The sequence below is a fragment of the Coturnix japonica genome, chromosome 14 (genome assembly GCF_054131305.1).
Source record: "Coturnix japonica strain WE chromosome 14, WE-NBRP24, whole genome shotgun sequence".
Lineage (NCBI taxonomy): Eukaryota > Metazoa > Chordata > Aves > Galliformes > Phasianidae > Coturnix > Coturnix japonica.
The window spans coordinates 17,934,296-17,947,628 of NC_140676.1; the positions used below are offsets into that span (position 1 = coordinate 17,934,296).

The 13,333-nt window shown below is 53.3% G+C and overlaps 2 protein-coding genes across 7 annotated transcripts; both read left to right on the forward strand.

The window, feature by feature from the left end:
* The first annotated feature begins 661 nt into the window (after positions 1–661).
* On the forward strand, positions 662–13,226 carry SNX1 (sorting nexin 1). Of its 5 annotated transcripts, XR_014934451.1 has the most exons (21): positions 662–823; positions 1,785–1,887; positions 2,778–2,911; positions 4,103–4,169; positions 4,934–4,977; positions 5,893–6,034; positions 6,542–6,620; positions 7,349–7,424; positions 7,844–7,957; positions 8,099–8,192; positions 8,702–8,907; positions 9,881–10,024; positions 10,136–10,216; positions 10,585–10,656; positions 11,724–11,869; positions 12,171–12,254; positions 12,356–12,460; positions 12,531–12,625; positions 12,702–12,775; positions 12,870–13,039; positions 13,144–13,226. XR_014934451.1 is itself a non-coding variant. In XM_015872325.2 (15 exons), exons 1-15 carry the CDS (start codon positions 689–691, stop codon positions 10,945–10,947), a joined length of 1,542 nt encoding a protein of 513 aa, XP_015727811.1. In that variant the 5' UTR covers positions 662–688; the 3' UTR covers positions 10,948–11,298. The 5 variants fall into 5 exon arrangements, 2 of the variants coding, with proteins under 2 accessions (XP_015727811.1, XP_085372117.1); XR_014934450.1 differs by having other exon boundaries at positions 12,870–13,226; XR_014934452.1 differs by lacking the exon at positions 12,702–12,775 and having other exon boundaries at positions 12,870–13,226.
* SNX22 (sorting nexin 22) lies at positions 11,738–13,226 on the forward strand. 2 transcript variants are annotated; one of them, XR_014934474.1, is made up of 7 exons: positions 11,738–11,869; positions 12,171–12,254; positions 12,356–12,460; positions 12,531–12,625; positions 12,702–12,775; positions 12,870–13,039; positions 13,144–13,226. XR_014934474.1 is itself a non-coding variant. In XM_085516041.1 (6 exons), exons 1-6 carry the CDS (start codon positions 11,801–11,803, stop codon positions 12,971–12,973), a joined length of 531 nt encoding a protein of 176 aa, XP_085372167.1. In that variant the 5' UTR covers positions 11,738–11,800; the 3' UTR covers positions 12,974–13,226. The 2 variants fall into 2 exon arrangements, 1 of the variants encoding a protein (XP_085372167.1); XM_085516041.1 differs by having other exon boundaries at positions 12,870–13,226.
* Positions 13,227–13,333: the final 107 nt, after the last annotated feature.

A 13,333-nucleotide genomic window follows, 5' to 3' on the forward strand; every position in this document is an offset into this window, starting at 1 on the left:
GCACAGCAGGAGAGTCTGAACACGGGGCTGAGGATGGAGTCCCTCTTTCTGCTGAAGTCTGAGGGCTTGGAGGTGTCCTGATGAAATGCCTTGAACTTACAGCATTATCTTTGTTATTTTAATGTGACCATGACTGCCACAAGCTTATCCCTGTGTCTGCCTTTAGGACCGAGCACCACCTCTTGGGCAGCCACCACCAAGATACCTGAACCCTGACTGGGCAGTGGGATTCCTCCTAGTCCCTTCTAGCTGTACAATGGGATTCCTCCTAATCCTATGGAGGGAGACCATAGAACGGCAGACTTTGTGGTCTGTGAGGGCACAGTTCTGCCCTGCTGCCATCCCCAGCACCCCGAGCCCTTGTGGTCAGGGCTGTGCTCCATCCTGACACCCGCAGCTCGTGCTGCCAGCAGGGCTCCGTGACCCCGGTGCACACGCTGAGCTCTCAGAGCCGCTGCGCGGTGCTGCTCGGTGCCCAGCGGAGATAAGGGCGGCTCGATGGCAGATAACAGCGCGCACCTTCGTGCGCCCCACGCGCCTCCTGGCGCCGCTCATTGGCTCTCCGAGCTGGCCGACAGCCGGCTCTGTCCAATGGCGAGGCTCCGCTCTGCCCCGAGCTCCGCCCTCGCGCTTTAAAAAGCGGCGACTTCCGGTCTCGCGTGTCGCGGGCGGAAGCGGCGGCGGGGCGATGGCGTCGGGTGGTGCCGGCGGTTCCCGCTCCCCCTCCCCGGGGCCGCACTTACCGCCGCCGTTCCCACCGAGCTCCGCCGACGGCGACGGCGCCGACAGCGACACGGAGGGGGAGGACATCTTCGCCGGCACCGTGAGTGGGGACGGGGAGGCTCCGGGGCGCGGGGGGGTTTCCCGGGCCCGCTGTGCTCCGCTCTGGGGCTGTTCGGGGCCCGCTGACCCCGCAAGCCGCGGTGCGAGCCGTGCCTCCCCGAGCACAACACGCTGAACCGGCTGAAGCGTCTCAGCAGGCGCTGGATGCGGTTGTCAGAGCAGCTGTAATAACTGACGGTACCGATGTTGCAGAGCGCTCCGTGCAGCCGTGGGGATGGAGCTGCCAGCTCACGGCCCGGCCTGTGCTCAGTGTCGGGCTGGGGGCTTGGGGAGAGACGGTGGCTTTGGTAGTTAATGTGCCAGAGGTGCTGAGCGCTGTTACGGGCTGCTCTGAGGGAGGCTGCAGCTCTTCAGAGCAGAGATAGTGAGTAGAGAGCAGGGTACGGTGCTGCTGTGTGCTTGGAAACCAAGGCAGACTGAGAACCCAAGGGCAGATAGCCCTCTTCAGTGTTTAAGGCTCATCAAGGAGACTTCGGTCCCCACTTTAGCTTGTCTGCAGAGCTTCTTACTGGCCTGGGGAGCACCCACACCTCCTGTACACCTCCTGTTTGAGTGACCCCACACACAGCGCTCCTGTTTGCTGGGCTGTGAGATGGAGGACTGGAAGCCTCTTGAAAAGCAAATTGCCACAAGTCTGCACCACCAGCAGCAAAATGTTGGCCTTTACAAGGGGTTGATGTGCTCACTGGAGGTTCCCTGGTGCTGCTCCCTTGGCCTGAGTGGTGCTGCTGCTGCCAGTTTGCAGACAGAAGGGCTGGGGCTCCCAGGGGTGCTGAGAGCTGTTGCAATCTGTGTACTCAACTGGGATTGTGAAGGGTGCTTTAAGGAAAGCAGCCTCTGCCCACTGTACATGCTGGGTTTGTAGTGGAGGCCCTGCATGGCAGTGCCTGGGCCCCCTCAGTGTTAATGACCGTGTTTGTGCTCTTTTAATTGTTTTATAGAGCAAACCCCTAGCACCAAAACGGGAATTGCTTCCTCCTGTGAATAACAGTTCCAAAGAGAATGGGGTTCGTGTAGAGCAAGATGATCAGGACCTATTTGCAGGTGAGTCTGCATCTCTGAGCACTTACTGGTGCTTCCTGAACTCTAAGCTTGGAGTCATCTGTATTTTAGCCATGATTTGCTTGTGATTGAGCTGCATGTTCTGGACTATCGTAATTCCTTATCTCTCAAGCCTGTGTTGTGCCCTGGGAGCGCTGAGTGCTTGTGGTGTGTTTGGGAAGGTCCTGTAGCCTCCTCCAGGTCTCTCATTTAATCGTGCAGCAGGATTAACTGCCTGGAAGCTGAAGAGGCCTGAAAATGGGCTTTTATTAAACTACAAGGTAGTGTGTCCTTCCACACGTGAAAGGCCGTTGTTCTCTAAGTTTTCCTTCCTCTGTGCAGGTAGAGGAAGCACGTCTAGCTGAAACGTGGCTGTTCCTCAGGAGCAGGGAACTTAACACCCCTCTGTGGGGGGAGCGTGGAGGGTTGGACCTTCCCCAGCAATCCCATTCCTTGGCTGAGTGTGAGACATCTGACAGAGGCATCTGAAAGTCAGTCCTGGAGATATCTGGTAACAGGTGGAAGCTTTGACTTCCTCTGGTGGATGAGTGTCCTGGGAAGGAGCCCAGTCTACGTGCAGTGTTAAAATCCAGTTTGTCTGTAGCTTTGTGCAGTGTGCAGCTGTTGCTTGCACACAGCAAGGAACTGCTGTCTGCCTCTCTAGAATAAGTTTTGATTAACAAAATATTCAGCTGAGTTGATCAAATGCTCTTACTGCAGTGAAGCTGTATGAAGTTGTGCTGTTCCCAGTGCACACAGATGTCCTCCCTGTGTTTCTTTAATGCTGATTAAGACTGTTGTTGCTGCCTTGGTCCCGTGAGCCTCTCTGAAAATGCTGACATTTGTAGAAACCCAAAGTAGAGAGGCTGACCCTTGCCAACTTCTTTTGACAGATGCCACTGTAGAGTTGTCTATAGACAGCACGCAAAACAACCAGAAGAAGGAACTGGCCAAAGCATCCAATCCTGCCCCCTCATTAGAAGTAGCTGCAAGCTCTTCTAGAAACCCTCCAAAGAGCTACGAGGAGGTGAGAACTGCTCCCAGCTTTCCAACTTGCCCTGCTGGTTTGGGACTGTAATTGGTAGGAACCTGTCTGTTGACTTAGATGGGAACTTGCATCTAATGATGTAATTAATGTAATTGGCACATTGGATGCCCTGGCTTTATCTTGGGCTGTCAGTCTGGGACTTGGAGTGGGGCTCAGGTGAGCCTTGCTCTTGCAGAAACTTGGTGCTTCAAGTGCTGGGAGTGAGTGGCTGACCTGAGGGTCCGAGCTCTGATGGAGAATTCTAGCTCCCTCTCTTGCTACAGGTGGAGGCAGGTGGAAGAACTGCTTCTGTGTGGATTTTATAGAAGTCTCCTGGGTGACTTGGGAGTGCAGATTTCCTAAGTGGAACTTGTGGTCTGGTTGCCAAGCCTGGTTAGGCGGAGCTTGGCCTGATTCTGTGTTCTTTTCCTGTTGAGAAATTAATACTATTTTGGTGACAAGCAAAGAGCTCCTGTTCTGCCCCCAGCTGCCTGAGTTCACGAGGACTCTGCAGTACTATTATTGTCTCAGTCTGGCTTCAAGCTGGCTCAGGCAAAGCAGTGTAGAACCTGGGCAGGATGCTGAGCTGATTGGTGAACTGAGAAGTTCTCATCTTCAGGCTCTTAAACAAGAGGCTGTGTGAGGTAGAGTGCTTTACCTTCACCTTACTAATGAGGAACTGTAGTACTTTTCAAGCAAGCCTGAAGCCTTGGTGGCCTGTCAGAGGCAGTACTGTTGTTTTTGCTGCCTCTGACCTTCAGTAAAGTGGGGTTCAGGCTGGCTATGCCAGTTGCTGTCACAGTTCTCCATCCATTTGCCTCCTGTATAGGTTCTGTATCTTCACCTGTTTCAGGTGAGAATTGAAATTACAGTGTTAAAGAGCTCAGAGGAAACTATTTTGCCCAGAGCTGGGCTGAGGTTGGGCTCAGCAGAGTTTAGCCTTAGTGAAGACCAGTTTGTGCATTGGTCTGTGCAGATAGCATTGCTGTAGAGACAAATCCAGGATGCTTGGAACGTGCAGCCTCAACACAAGTGTGAAGCCCAAGGACTTCATAGCACTGTTTTGACCAGACTGAAATACCAAAGATGCCTTGGCAGTGTGACAAGCACGCTGTAGCATATGGGACTTTGTATTTGGGAGTCTGGATTTCTCGTTCTAATTTGCTGTCCTTACATGCTTACTTCAAACAGTTGGAAGAAGAAGAACAAGAGGACAAATTTGAACTGACTGTAGGAGTGAGTGACCCGGAGAAAGTTGGTGAGTTGTGTGTGGCTGACAGGGGAGAGGTGAAACTGCCTTAACCTGAGATGAAATATGCTGTTCCATGCTGTGGCACCTTCACTGTCAGCTGTGGAGCAATAAGAAGCAAGAAGCTTTCTCTCTGTTGGAAGTGGGGATCAGAGCAACTTAGCCAGCCACAGGGCAGTCCAGAGAGAACCCATCTGATCCCAGCCAGCTCATGGCTTCTGGAGCTGGGGGGTGCACTGACTTGTAATCAGAGGTGCACTGGGGCATTGTCTGACTTGTGAAGATGTCCTTTGCATGAGCTATGAGGTAAGCCCTCCTCTCCCCAGACAAATGGTTTCTGTATTAGCTGGAGAAAAGGCTGGCTGTGATGTCCCAGAATCAAACCACAGGCAGCTAGGGGCTGTCTGACTTGCATCCTCTGAATAGACTGCTTCATGTGCTGCACAGCCACTGAATTGTGACATGGTGAGCAGATGCATGGAGTTAGCCCCAGTGCTGTCAGTATAACAAGTGTCTGATTGTCAGCGCTGGCTGCCTTGGGAAGGAAAAGGAGGGCTGAGCAGCCAGGTTGGGGAAATGCCTGGTGGGCAGCGCTCCAGGGTTCTGCAGAAAGATGCCTGAGAGGCTGCATGCAGACTCAGGGCTCAGAGATTCACTGAGGTGCAGAAAGGTCAGGGGATTGCTGGAGCCTGGTGCTTTGCAGTCGCCAAAGTTTCCAGGTGATGGTGCAAAAGGCCAATCTTGTGCTAACACTTTGGTTTTGCTTTCCACAGGGGATGGCATGAATGCATATGTAGCTTACAAAGTATCAACACAGGTATGTCAAAGTTATCTTCCCCCCCCCAGTCTAAGGCAGTTGGACTAGCCTTTCCTTTTCATGTCAAGGTAGTGGTGACCTAAATAGGTGGGAGGCCTAAATCTACGTGGCTTCATGAGTTATAATCCAACCTTACAGATCAGAGGATGAGCCTAGCTCTGAAATATGTTTGCATGTATTTAGAAGACCTTTTCAGCTGATATCTCTGCTCAGCAGCAGGAACGTCATCTGCTAGGGGGAGCCCCAGATGCTGGGTCTGGGTCTGTTGCTACTGGTTCTGTGCCGATACTGGTTTCATATTAAGCTCACTTGCATGCAACTCTTCCCAACGAGTCTCTTGTCAGGACCTGTTCTCTGGGACTAGTTGCAAGACATCAAGCTTTCTCCTGCTGCACTGCTTTGGGGCCCATCTCTATGCTCTCTGAAAAGCCTTTCCTAGCTGTCTGTCCAGCAGCTGTTGGGCTGCAGGCGGTGCATCTTGTGGTGCAAAGCTGTGGGTGTGTGGAAGGGACTGGGAGATATGTTAGCTGCCAGCTTTGTTCTGCAGACAAAATCAATAGGCTGCAGGGGCCATCAACAGCTTATGTGTAACCTGACAGCGGTCCTTGTTCCTGTGGGGAGCAGGGATGGTGGGATTAGGCAATGGGCAGGGCTTAGCAGGCAGCTTGTGGGCACAGTAACATCTGCTCTGTTATTTACTGGTATTGACGCTGCTGCTCAGCCTGAGGAGAGCTGTTGGAAGAAGACTTGTTGAAAACCTGGGTCAAGGCTTTCACAATTTGGTCTGGTGTATTCCTCAAATCCCACGGAGCTCAGGATGTTCTATTTCCATCCCCAGAAGTGATGGTGCACATAGTGCGTGCATGGGCAGGCTTTCATGGATGAGTTTGACCTGAGTCTCATCTCTTCCCTCAGACGAGCATGCCAATGTTCAGGAGCAAGCAGTTCTCAGTGAAAAGGAGGTTCAGTGACTTTCTGGGTCTCTATGAGAAACTGTCGGAGAAGCATGCCCAAAATGGGTTTATCGTGCCTCCACCGCCAGAGAAGAGTCTCATAGGTGAGTGGTAGAGGTGCAGAGTGCTGCTCTAGGTCTGGTCCTTCTGATTTGAGCCTTTTGCCTGAAAGATGGGCCTGCCTGCAACCTCCAAGCTGAGAGGGAAGCTGCAGAGCAGTAAGTAGTTATATAAAATAATCTGAGTTCTGTGACACAATTGAACTCAGCTGGCTCCCTGCTTGGAGCTCCGGGCTTTAAGCCTTGTTGTTGAGTGGCTCTGCATCCTCTTGGAAAAGAGTGAAATCACTGCACTGTCACTGAATTGCTCTGTTCACTTGGGTCCAGACCTGTAACCATTCCAGTCTCGCTTGGCATTGCATTGCCTTTTTTCTGGATGTAGATTTCTGCTAGATGTAGGTGCAAGCAGATGTTAATTTTCCAAGTAGCTCTTCTGTTGCAAGGTCAGATTTCTCTCCTCACCCTGACAGTCTGTATGTTTTGTGACAGACCTTGCTACCTTGTGCATTCAGTTTGAGGCCACTCATTAATTGCACCTACCTTCTGTGCTAGGAATGACCAAAGTGAAAGTTGGGAAAGAAGACTCCTCCTCTGCAGAGTTCCTAGAAAAGAGACGGGCTGCTCTAGAGAGGTACAGATCCCAACAGCTATATCCCCTTGTTCCTGAACCAAGCAAGGGACCCCAGAAAGGTCAGGCTGGCTTCAGTCTTCTCCCTGTGTGAGAAAAGCAGTCTGCTTCTAGGCTTAGAGGGAACCTGGCGGCCACTGTAGAGTTGCAACTGCAAGAGCTGACTATAAAACTATCTTCTGCTTCAAAATTCTTGCTCTCTGTTGACCAAATCCATGTGAACTCTGACAAGGCAGGGAGAAAACTGATCTGTCTCAGGAGCCCCAAAATCTGGACACTGAGTAGTGGTACAAACAGTGCACATCAGGTGAGAAACAATTTGCTCTCTATTTAACTGGCACCTTTAACTATACAGCCACCTGTGGCCTTTGCTCTGCCACCCCTGTTGGCTGCTGTAGTTAGCACCAGGATGCCAATAATCTCCAGCTTCAGCCTCTGAAGTGTCATCATGAAAGAATGTAAGGCAGAATCTTCATCAGTTACTATATCAAGTAACCTTGGTGTAGTGAGTATTGGTGCAGGTGCAGACTTGTCTCACTGGAGTCCCCAGGGAGGGGAGGACTCTCTGTGGGAGGATGAGAACATCTTGCTGGGTCTGACTTCAGCTTCGGGGCTGCTGTTTCTGAGCAAATGAGTGTATCACAGCTGACCTGTGTGTGCTGCAGCTCACCAACGTGTCTTGGAGCCAGGCTTCAGCAGAGGTAACTAGTAGTGTGTGTTCTTCTCCCCAGGTACCTCCAGAGAGTTGTCAGCCATCCAACCATGTTGCAGGACCCGGATGTCAGGGAGTTCTTGGAAAAGGAGGAGGTCAGTAGGGTGGACTGAGGTGGCTGCGAGTACCTGGGGGTACAGAAGGAAGCTGTGTACAAGAAATTTAGAGGGCAAGGTGCTTCAGAGCTCAGTGATAAGCAGCAGGGTCCTGTAAGAGCTCTTAACCAGTGATGAAGAGAACAGGACCTCTTCTGTTCATCAGTGCATATCTAAGCACACTGTATGCTGGTAACAAGCTGTGGTCAAACTTTCTTGGGGGCACACGTTGAGAGTGGGGGTTGTGTTTATTCTGAAATCTATAATGAGAGCGTAGCCTGCTGTCTGGAGGTGACTGGAGCCCAGTGCCCAAATGATATGGAAGTAGTGACTCTGCCAAGCTGTGTGGTATTATATGAATACCACTCTCACAGCAGCTCTTACCTCCTGACAAAGCAAACTTCTCTGTTTCTCTGCAGCTGCCAAGAGCAATAGGCACCCAAGCCCTGAGCGGAGCAGGAATACTGAAGATGTTCAACAAAGCAACCGATGCTGTCAGTAAAATGACCATTAAGATGAATGAATCAGACATAGTAAGTATTTGGATGTCTCTGGGTTGTCCTCGTCCTTGGTGCGTTTCCACCACCTCACGTTTCTTTTTGGGGGGGTGTGCATGGGCAGTTCTGCAGTCGTGCAGATAATGCAGGAAGTAACTGTGGGTCTGTCCATTTCAGTGGTTTGAGGAGAAGCTGCAGGAGGTGGAGTGTGAGGAGCAGCGGCTCCGGAAGCTGCATGCTGTTGTAGAAACACTAGTGAACCACAGGAAAGGTAACAAGTTTGGCTCTGCTTGCTCTGTAGCTTGAACTGTAAGAGTTAAGCCTTGTGAAAAGATATGGCGGTGCTTTCTTGCTATAAGACTCTTGGCCTCTTTGGCCTGGGAGAAAGAAGTAAAAATGCTGGTGCCACAGCTTCTGTCTGATGGTGCAGACTTGGGATGTGAGCCTGGTGGGTGAAAGCTGCTCTAAGGAACCAGACCAGAGCTGATCTTGTTGCTATTACCATGCTGTTCTCTGCCAGGGAGCATGAATGTTTCCCTTTGCAGATATCAGCCAAAACATGCAAACTTGTGCTTGTCCTCCCACTGCTGCTTCCCTCTTCCTGGCTGGGGTTCTCCATGTCCCACAGAAGCTGCCAGCTTCTGGCACTGGCTCTCCTAGCTGATGTCTCCCAGGGCTACAGAAAAGCAGCTCCCAGGGCTGAACTGAAGGCCAGGGCTTTCTTTGTGGAGCACCTGGTGTGGCAGAGCCCACAGCTGACTCTTTTATTCCATTCACTAGAGCTCGCATTGAATACAGCACAGTTTGCAAAGAGTCTGGCCATGCTGGGGAGCTCTGAGGACAACACGGCGCTGTCCCGAGCGCTGTCCCAGCTGGCTGAGGTAGAAGAGAAGATCGAACAGCTACACCAGGAACAGGCTAACAATGACTTCTTCATCCTGGCCGAGCTCCTGGGAGACTACATCCGCCTCCTCGCAGTTGTAAGGGTAAGCACTCCTAGGGCAATCCTCAGAGCCAGCCTCTAGGGAGGAACTAGCCCCTGGTCTTGGCATAGCTTAGGTGTGCTAGGAGGAAGCTGGTCTTGTGAGTGCAAGCAGAGAGCGTGGCATCTCTGGTCTTTCCAGGTGGAAAGCAAACTTGCTGCTCTTCTCCAGAGGGGATATGGGACAAGTTCATGGCTTATAGGTGGCCTCAGGCCTTCCAGGGGAGAAGTCTGCAGCTGCTGCAGAGGTTGTAAGCTGGTAACCTGAGTTCTGTATTGCAAGTAGAGCAGACTGGGTTTTGAAGTCTTGCCTGCCTGATATGCAGGCTTCTGTGCTGGAGGCTGAACAAAAAACAAGTTCCAGGTGACCTCCCAGTCTGGCAGGCTGACTTGTTCCTGCCCTACTTGTAGACTACAGGGTCCAAAATGCACCGTGCTTGGTATATATAATAATAGATATAATGGGTGCTGTAGAGGACCAAGACCACCGATAGTGTTGGAGGTAGGCATGTTCTTGGAAGGAGCTGTAATGTTGCCTCAGCCTTTGCCTGCCTCTTGGCTGCTCAGTACTTCTGGCAGGGCCACCACATGCTGCTTTCTGCTCTTCTAGCTCTTCCCTTCTACCTGGCTCTTCCCTGCCTGGGCTGGCAGAAGAAATACTGTCTGTCAGGTGCTGGAGTGCTTTGCTGTGACTTGTGGTCACTTCTCTGCAGGAGAGGCAGAGTGGGGTTAGCAAAGGTGTTTCCTTGCACTGGCTGTTCTTGATGAAAGGAATAAACTGAGCCCTGTATGAGGGAGGCCTTAGAGCTGCCCTTTCCCTGGTAGAGCAGCAGGGAGGACACTCCATATTCTGGCCTGTGCTGCCATTGTGGTTACCCTCAGGTAACCTGAAGTGTGGCCATCGTTGAGGTGGCAGAGGGCACAGCCCCATGAATGTCTGGGAATGTGCCAGCCCAGCCTTTGCTTCTTCCTTTCAGGGGGCTTTTGACCAACGTATGAAGACCTGGCAGCGGTGGCAGGATGCCCAGTCCATGCTGCAGAAGAAGAGGGAGATGGAGGCCAGGCTGCTGTGGGCCAACAAGCCCGACAAGCTACAGCAGGCCAAAGAGGAGATCTCAGAGGTGAGGCCTGCTGTTGTCCCTGGAGTTTGAGCAGTCAGATTTGCAAAACCATTCAGACAGTGAGCAAAAAGCTATCCTGCCCTGGAAACTGCACACTTCCTCTCTCTGCAGTGGGAGTCTCGTGTGACACAGTATGAAAGGGACTTTGAACGGATTTCTGCTGTGATCCGCAAGGAAGTGATACGGTTTGAGGTAGGTGAGCCCCAGCCCCCAGCGTGCAGTTCTCCCAGCAGTGGGCAATAGTTACTAATGCAGAAGTGTTTGAATGGGGCATCAGCTCTGCAGGGCACCTGGTTTGGGCTGAAGGGGGGTGGGGGGTTCTGCTCAAAGTGTTCAGGTCTGCAGAGATCCTCCAAACCATCATTGGGATCTACCCCTTGTTTTGTCCTCCCCACAGAGACATGAGGGGGTTTAGTGGTTGCTGCAGCTTTGTGCTCATTGCTGCAGCTTTGTGCTCATTGCTGCAGCTTTGTGCTCATTGCTGCAGCTTTGTGCTCATTGCTGCAGCTTTGTGCTCATTGCTGCAGCTTTGTGCTCATTGCTGCAACCATCTCTTGCAGAAAGAGAAATCTAAGGACTTCAGAAACCATGTGACAAAGTACCTGGAGACGTTACTGAACTCTCAGCAACAGGTGAGTGCCCACTGCCAGCTCTCTCTGGAGCTCAGCCTGAGCCCACAGTGGGGAATCCTGCTAACAAGAGCAGCTCATTAAGCATTGTACCACAGGAGATGCCTCAGCAGAGCTGTGTGTTTTGGAAGGGGCAGAAGCTCCTCCTCAGCCTCTAAAACCCTCCCAAGTCTGAATTGAAAGCTCGTTCACCATGCACTTGAGCTGTGCTGGCTCCTGACTCTTTCCTCCTCCTCTCCACAGCTGGTGAAGTACTGGGAAGCATTCTTACCTGAAGCCAAGGCCATTTCTTAACTGGACCAAGCCAAGAGCATACCTGAACTTTGCCTTTTTATACACTATACCTCTTTTACACGTGAATGAACCCTAGTTAAACACTTGAGCGCTGGTAGAGGTTTAACTCCCAGATGAGCAGCTTACAAGCCAGTAACTCTTCTAACTGTATATTTTTCATTTAGCAACATATATTTTCTTACTGAAGAGAAAGGAGTTTTCCTGCTTTCCATCCAGCCCTGAATAGGTCAAGAGTAAAGGGGGTTAGTGACGCTACAAATGTATATTTTTCAGGCTGGGTTTTAAGGCTCTTAGGATTATCTTACTGCTGCAGTGCCATTACGACTATGTAATAAAACTTGTATCAGGGCAGCCAGGCGTGTGATGTTGTGGGAGAGGGCAGGGAGGGAGCAGGGCAGCTGGGAAGAGGCCGCAGGGATGTGAGGGAGGTGGTGCTGCCTCTGGCTTTGTTGTGACCAGGGAACCTGTGGCCTTGGCACGGCCCAGCCACCTGCCCCGGCTGTTGATTAAGCTCTGACTCTCTCACCAAGGCCCAGCTGCTGTTTTTTAGGCTCTGAGCTCAGCCCGGGGCTGGAGCTGCTCCGCAGGAGGCTGTGATGTTCCCCTGTCCCTGTGATAACAGGGGCGGTCTCTCAGTGCTGGCTCTGGGGCTGTGGCAGCGCTGATCAAAACTGATACTGAGTCTTACAGGCGACAGAAAAAAAAAGGGAAAAGCGCGCTTGTGCTGACTTCCCACTTTCCTTTCCTCTTGTCCCTGTGCTACCTTCGGGCTGCAGAGCACCAAGGCTCTCCTGGCCCCCAGCAGCTGGGGTGGGACGGGGTGGTCCTCTGGTGCTGGCAGCAGTGGTGGGCGATGATTGTAGTCTCCATCCCTGCGGCGGAGCCAGAGGTGACGGCGCACGGCCCTGAGAAGGCACATACGGTGAGGGGTGTGGAGGGGGGGGTTCCTGCCTGCCCTGGGGTGGTGATGGAGGTCCCGGCCTGTCCCTGGGGGACCCAATCTATTCCTGGGGACAGTGTCCCCTTTCTGCCCTGTGTGGTGGTTGTGGTGGTCCCACCTTCTCCAGGGGCTTTGCTGACCCTGATGAAGGGGTTGGGGGTGGGGGGGGCTGATGGTCCCTGCAGTCCCATCTCCTGTCCTGCCCTGGGGGATCTTATGTGCCCCATGGGGCAGTTTGGGGCTCCTGCCCTGGGAGCATGAGAGTGACGATGAGGAGGTGCAGGTGTTCCTGGTGGAGGTGCTGTGCAATGGCCGGCGGCACGTGGTGGCAAAGCGCTACAGCGAGTTCCAGGCACTGCACAAGCGGGTGAGCACTTGGGGCCATGGGGCAGGGGGTCTGCAGCCAGGGGCCTTCCCTGGGGACTCACGGTGGTGGCCGAGGCACCCACACCTCCCGCTTTGCCCCAGATCAAGAAGAACTGCAAGGTGCCCGACTTCCCCCCGCGGCGCGTCCCCAACTGGGTGCCCAAGGTGCTGGAGCAGCGTCGGCAGGGCCTGGAGCTCTACATCCAGGTGAGACACGGGGGGCTGGCAGTGGCACCTGCACCCCAGGGCTGCCCACACTGTGCTGTCCCCACCCCAGGGCATCCTGTGCCACAATGAGGAGCTACCCCAGGACGTGCTGGACTTCCTGAAGGTGCGGCGCTGCCAGCAGGAGCCCAAGGGCTGCAGCCCTCTGTGAGTCTGCGGGGTTCCCAGGGGGCTGGGAGCAGAGCAGGGACTGCTGGCTGCTGACATCCCTCTCCTGCTGCAGTGTCAGCCACTCGCCCTCCCAGCGGCCTGTCCTTGGCTTCTGCACTGATCCCTATGTGCAGCCACCAGCCATGGGTAAGGAGTGGGATGAGTGGCCCTGCAGCCCCCCTGTTCCCTGCTCTCGGTGCTGCTGGCATTCACAAAGCTGCACTTGTGCTTCTCTCTGCAGATGCGCTCCCCAGCGCCGTGCTGAGCGGGGTGCTGCAGGGCCTCTATAGCCCATGGCATTGCTTCCCCTGCACGGCTGTGCCTTGGGGGAAGCTGGGTTCCTGAGCACCCCCATCACCTACAGCAGCGGTGTCGCACCACGGATCCTGTCAGTAGAACCTTCCACAGGAGGTAGGTGAAGCCCTGCTGGGAGCTGCATTCTCCAATACCACGTGCCTTGTTTTGGAGAGCTGAAGCTCTGCCAGCTGCTGCCCTGTAATGGCACATTGCTGTAGGAGTCCCTGAAGGCTGAACCCTCACTGGAAACCCCCCCCGGTGTTTGGGCTTTGGAGCAATAAACCACCGTGGCTGCACTGCATGAAGCTGGCTCTGTGTTTCTGCCAAATGTAGGGCTAGAGCAGGGGCTGATCTGAGACAGGGGAAGGGGGTGAGGGGGGGGGGGGCTGACCCCTCAAGAGAGCAGAA

Excerpts from the sequence above, each read along its gene's own strand:
- SNX1 (XM_015872325.2), top strand. The coding sequence starts at position 689 with ATGGCGTCGGGTGGTGCCGGCGGTTCCCGCTCCCCCTCCCCGGGGCCG. Across the intron at positions 8,193-8,701 it reads ACTAGTGAACCACAGGAAAG|AGCTCGCATTGAATACAGCA; the intron begins GTAACAAGTTTG and ends TCCATTCACTAG. Across the intron at positions 8,908-9,880 it reads GCCTCCTCGCAGTTGTAAGG|GGGGCTTTTGACCAACGTAT; the intron begins GTAAGCACTCCT and ends TCTTCCTTTCAG.
- SNX22 (XM_085516041.1), top strand. The coding sequence starts at position 11,801 with ATGATTGTAGTCTCCATCCCTGCGGCGGAGCCAGAGGTGACGGCGCAC. Across the intron at positions 11,870-12,170 it reads GCCCTGAGAAGGCACATACG|GTGTTCCTGGTGGAGGTGCT; the intron begins GTGAGGGGTGTG and ends GAGGAGGTGCAG. Across the intron at positions 12,626-12,701 it reads CCCAAGGGCTGCAGCCCTCT|TGTCAGCCACTCGCCCTCCC; the intron begins GTGAGTCTGCGG and ends CTCCTGCTGCAG.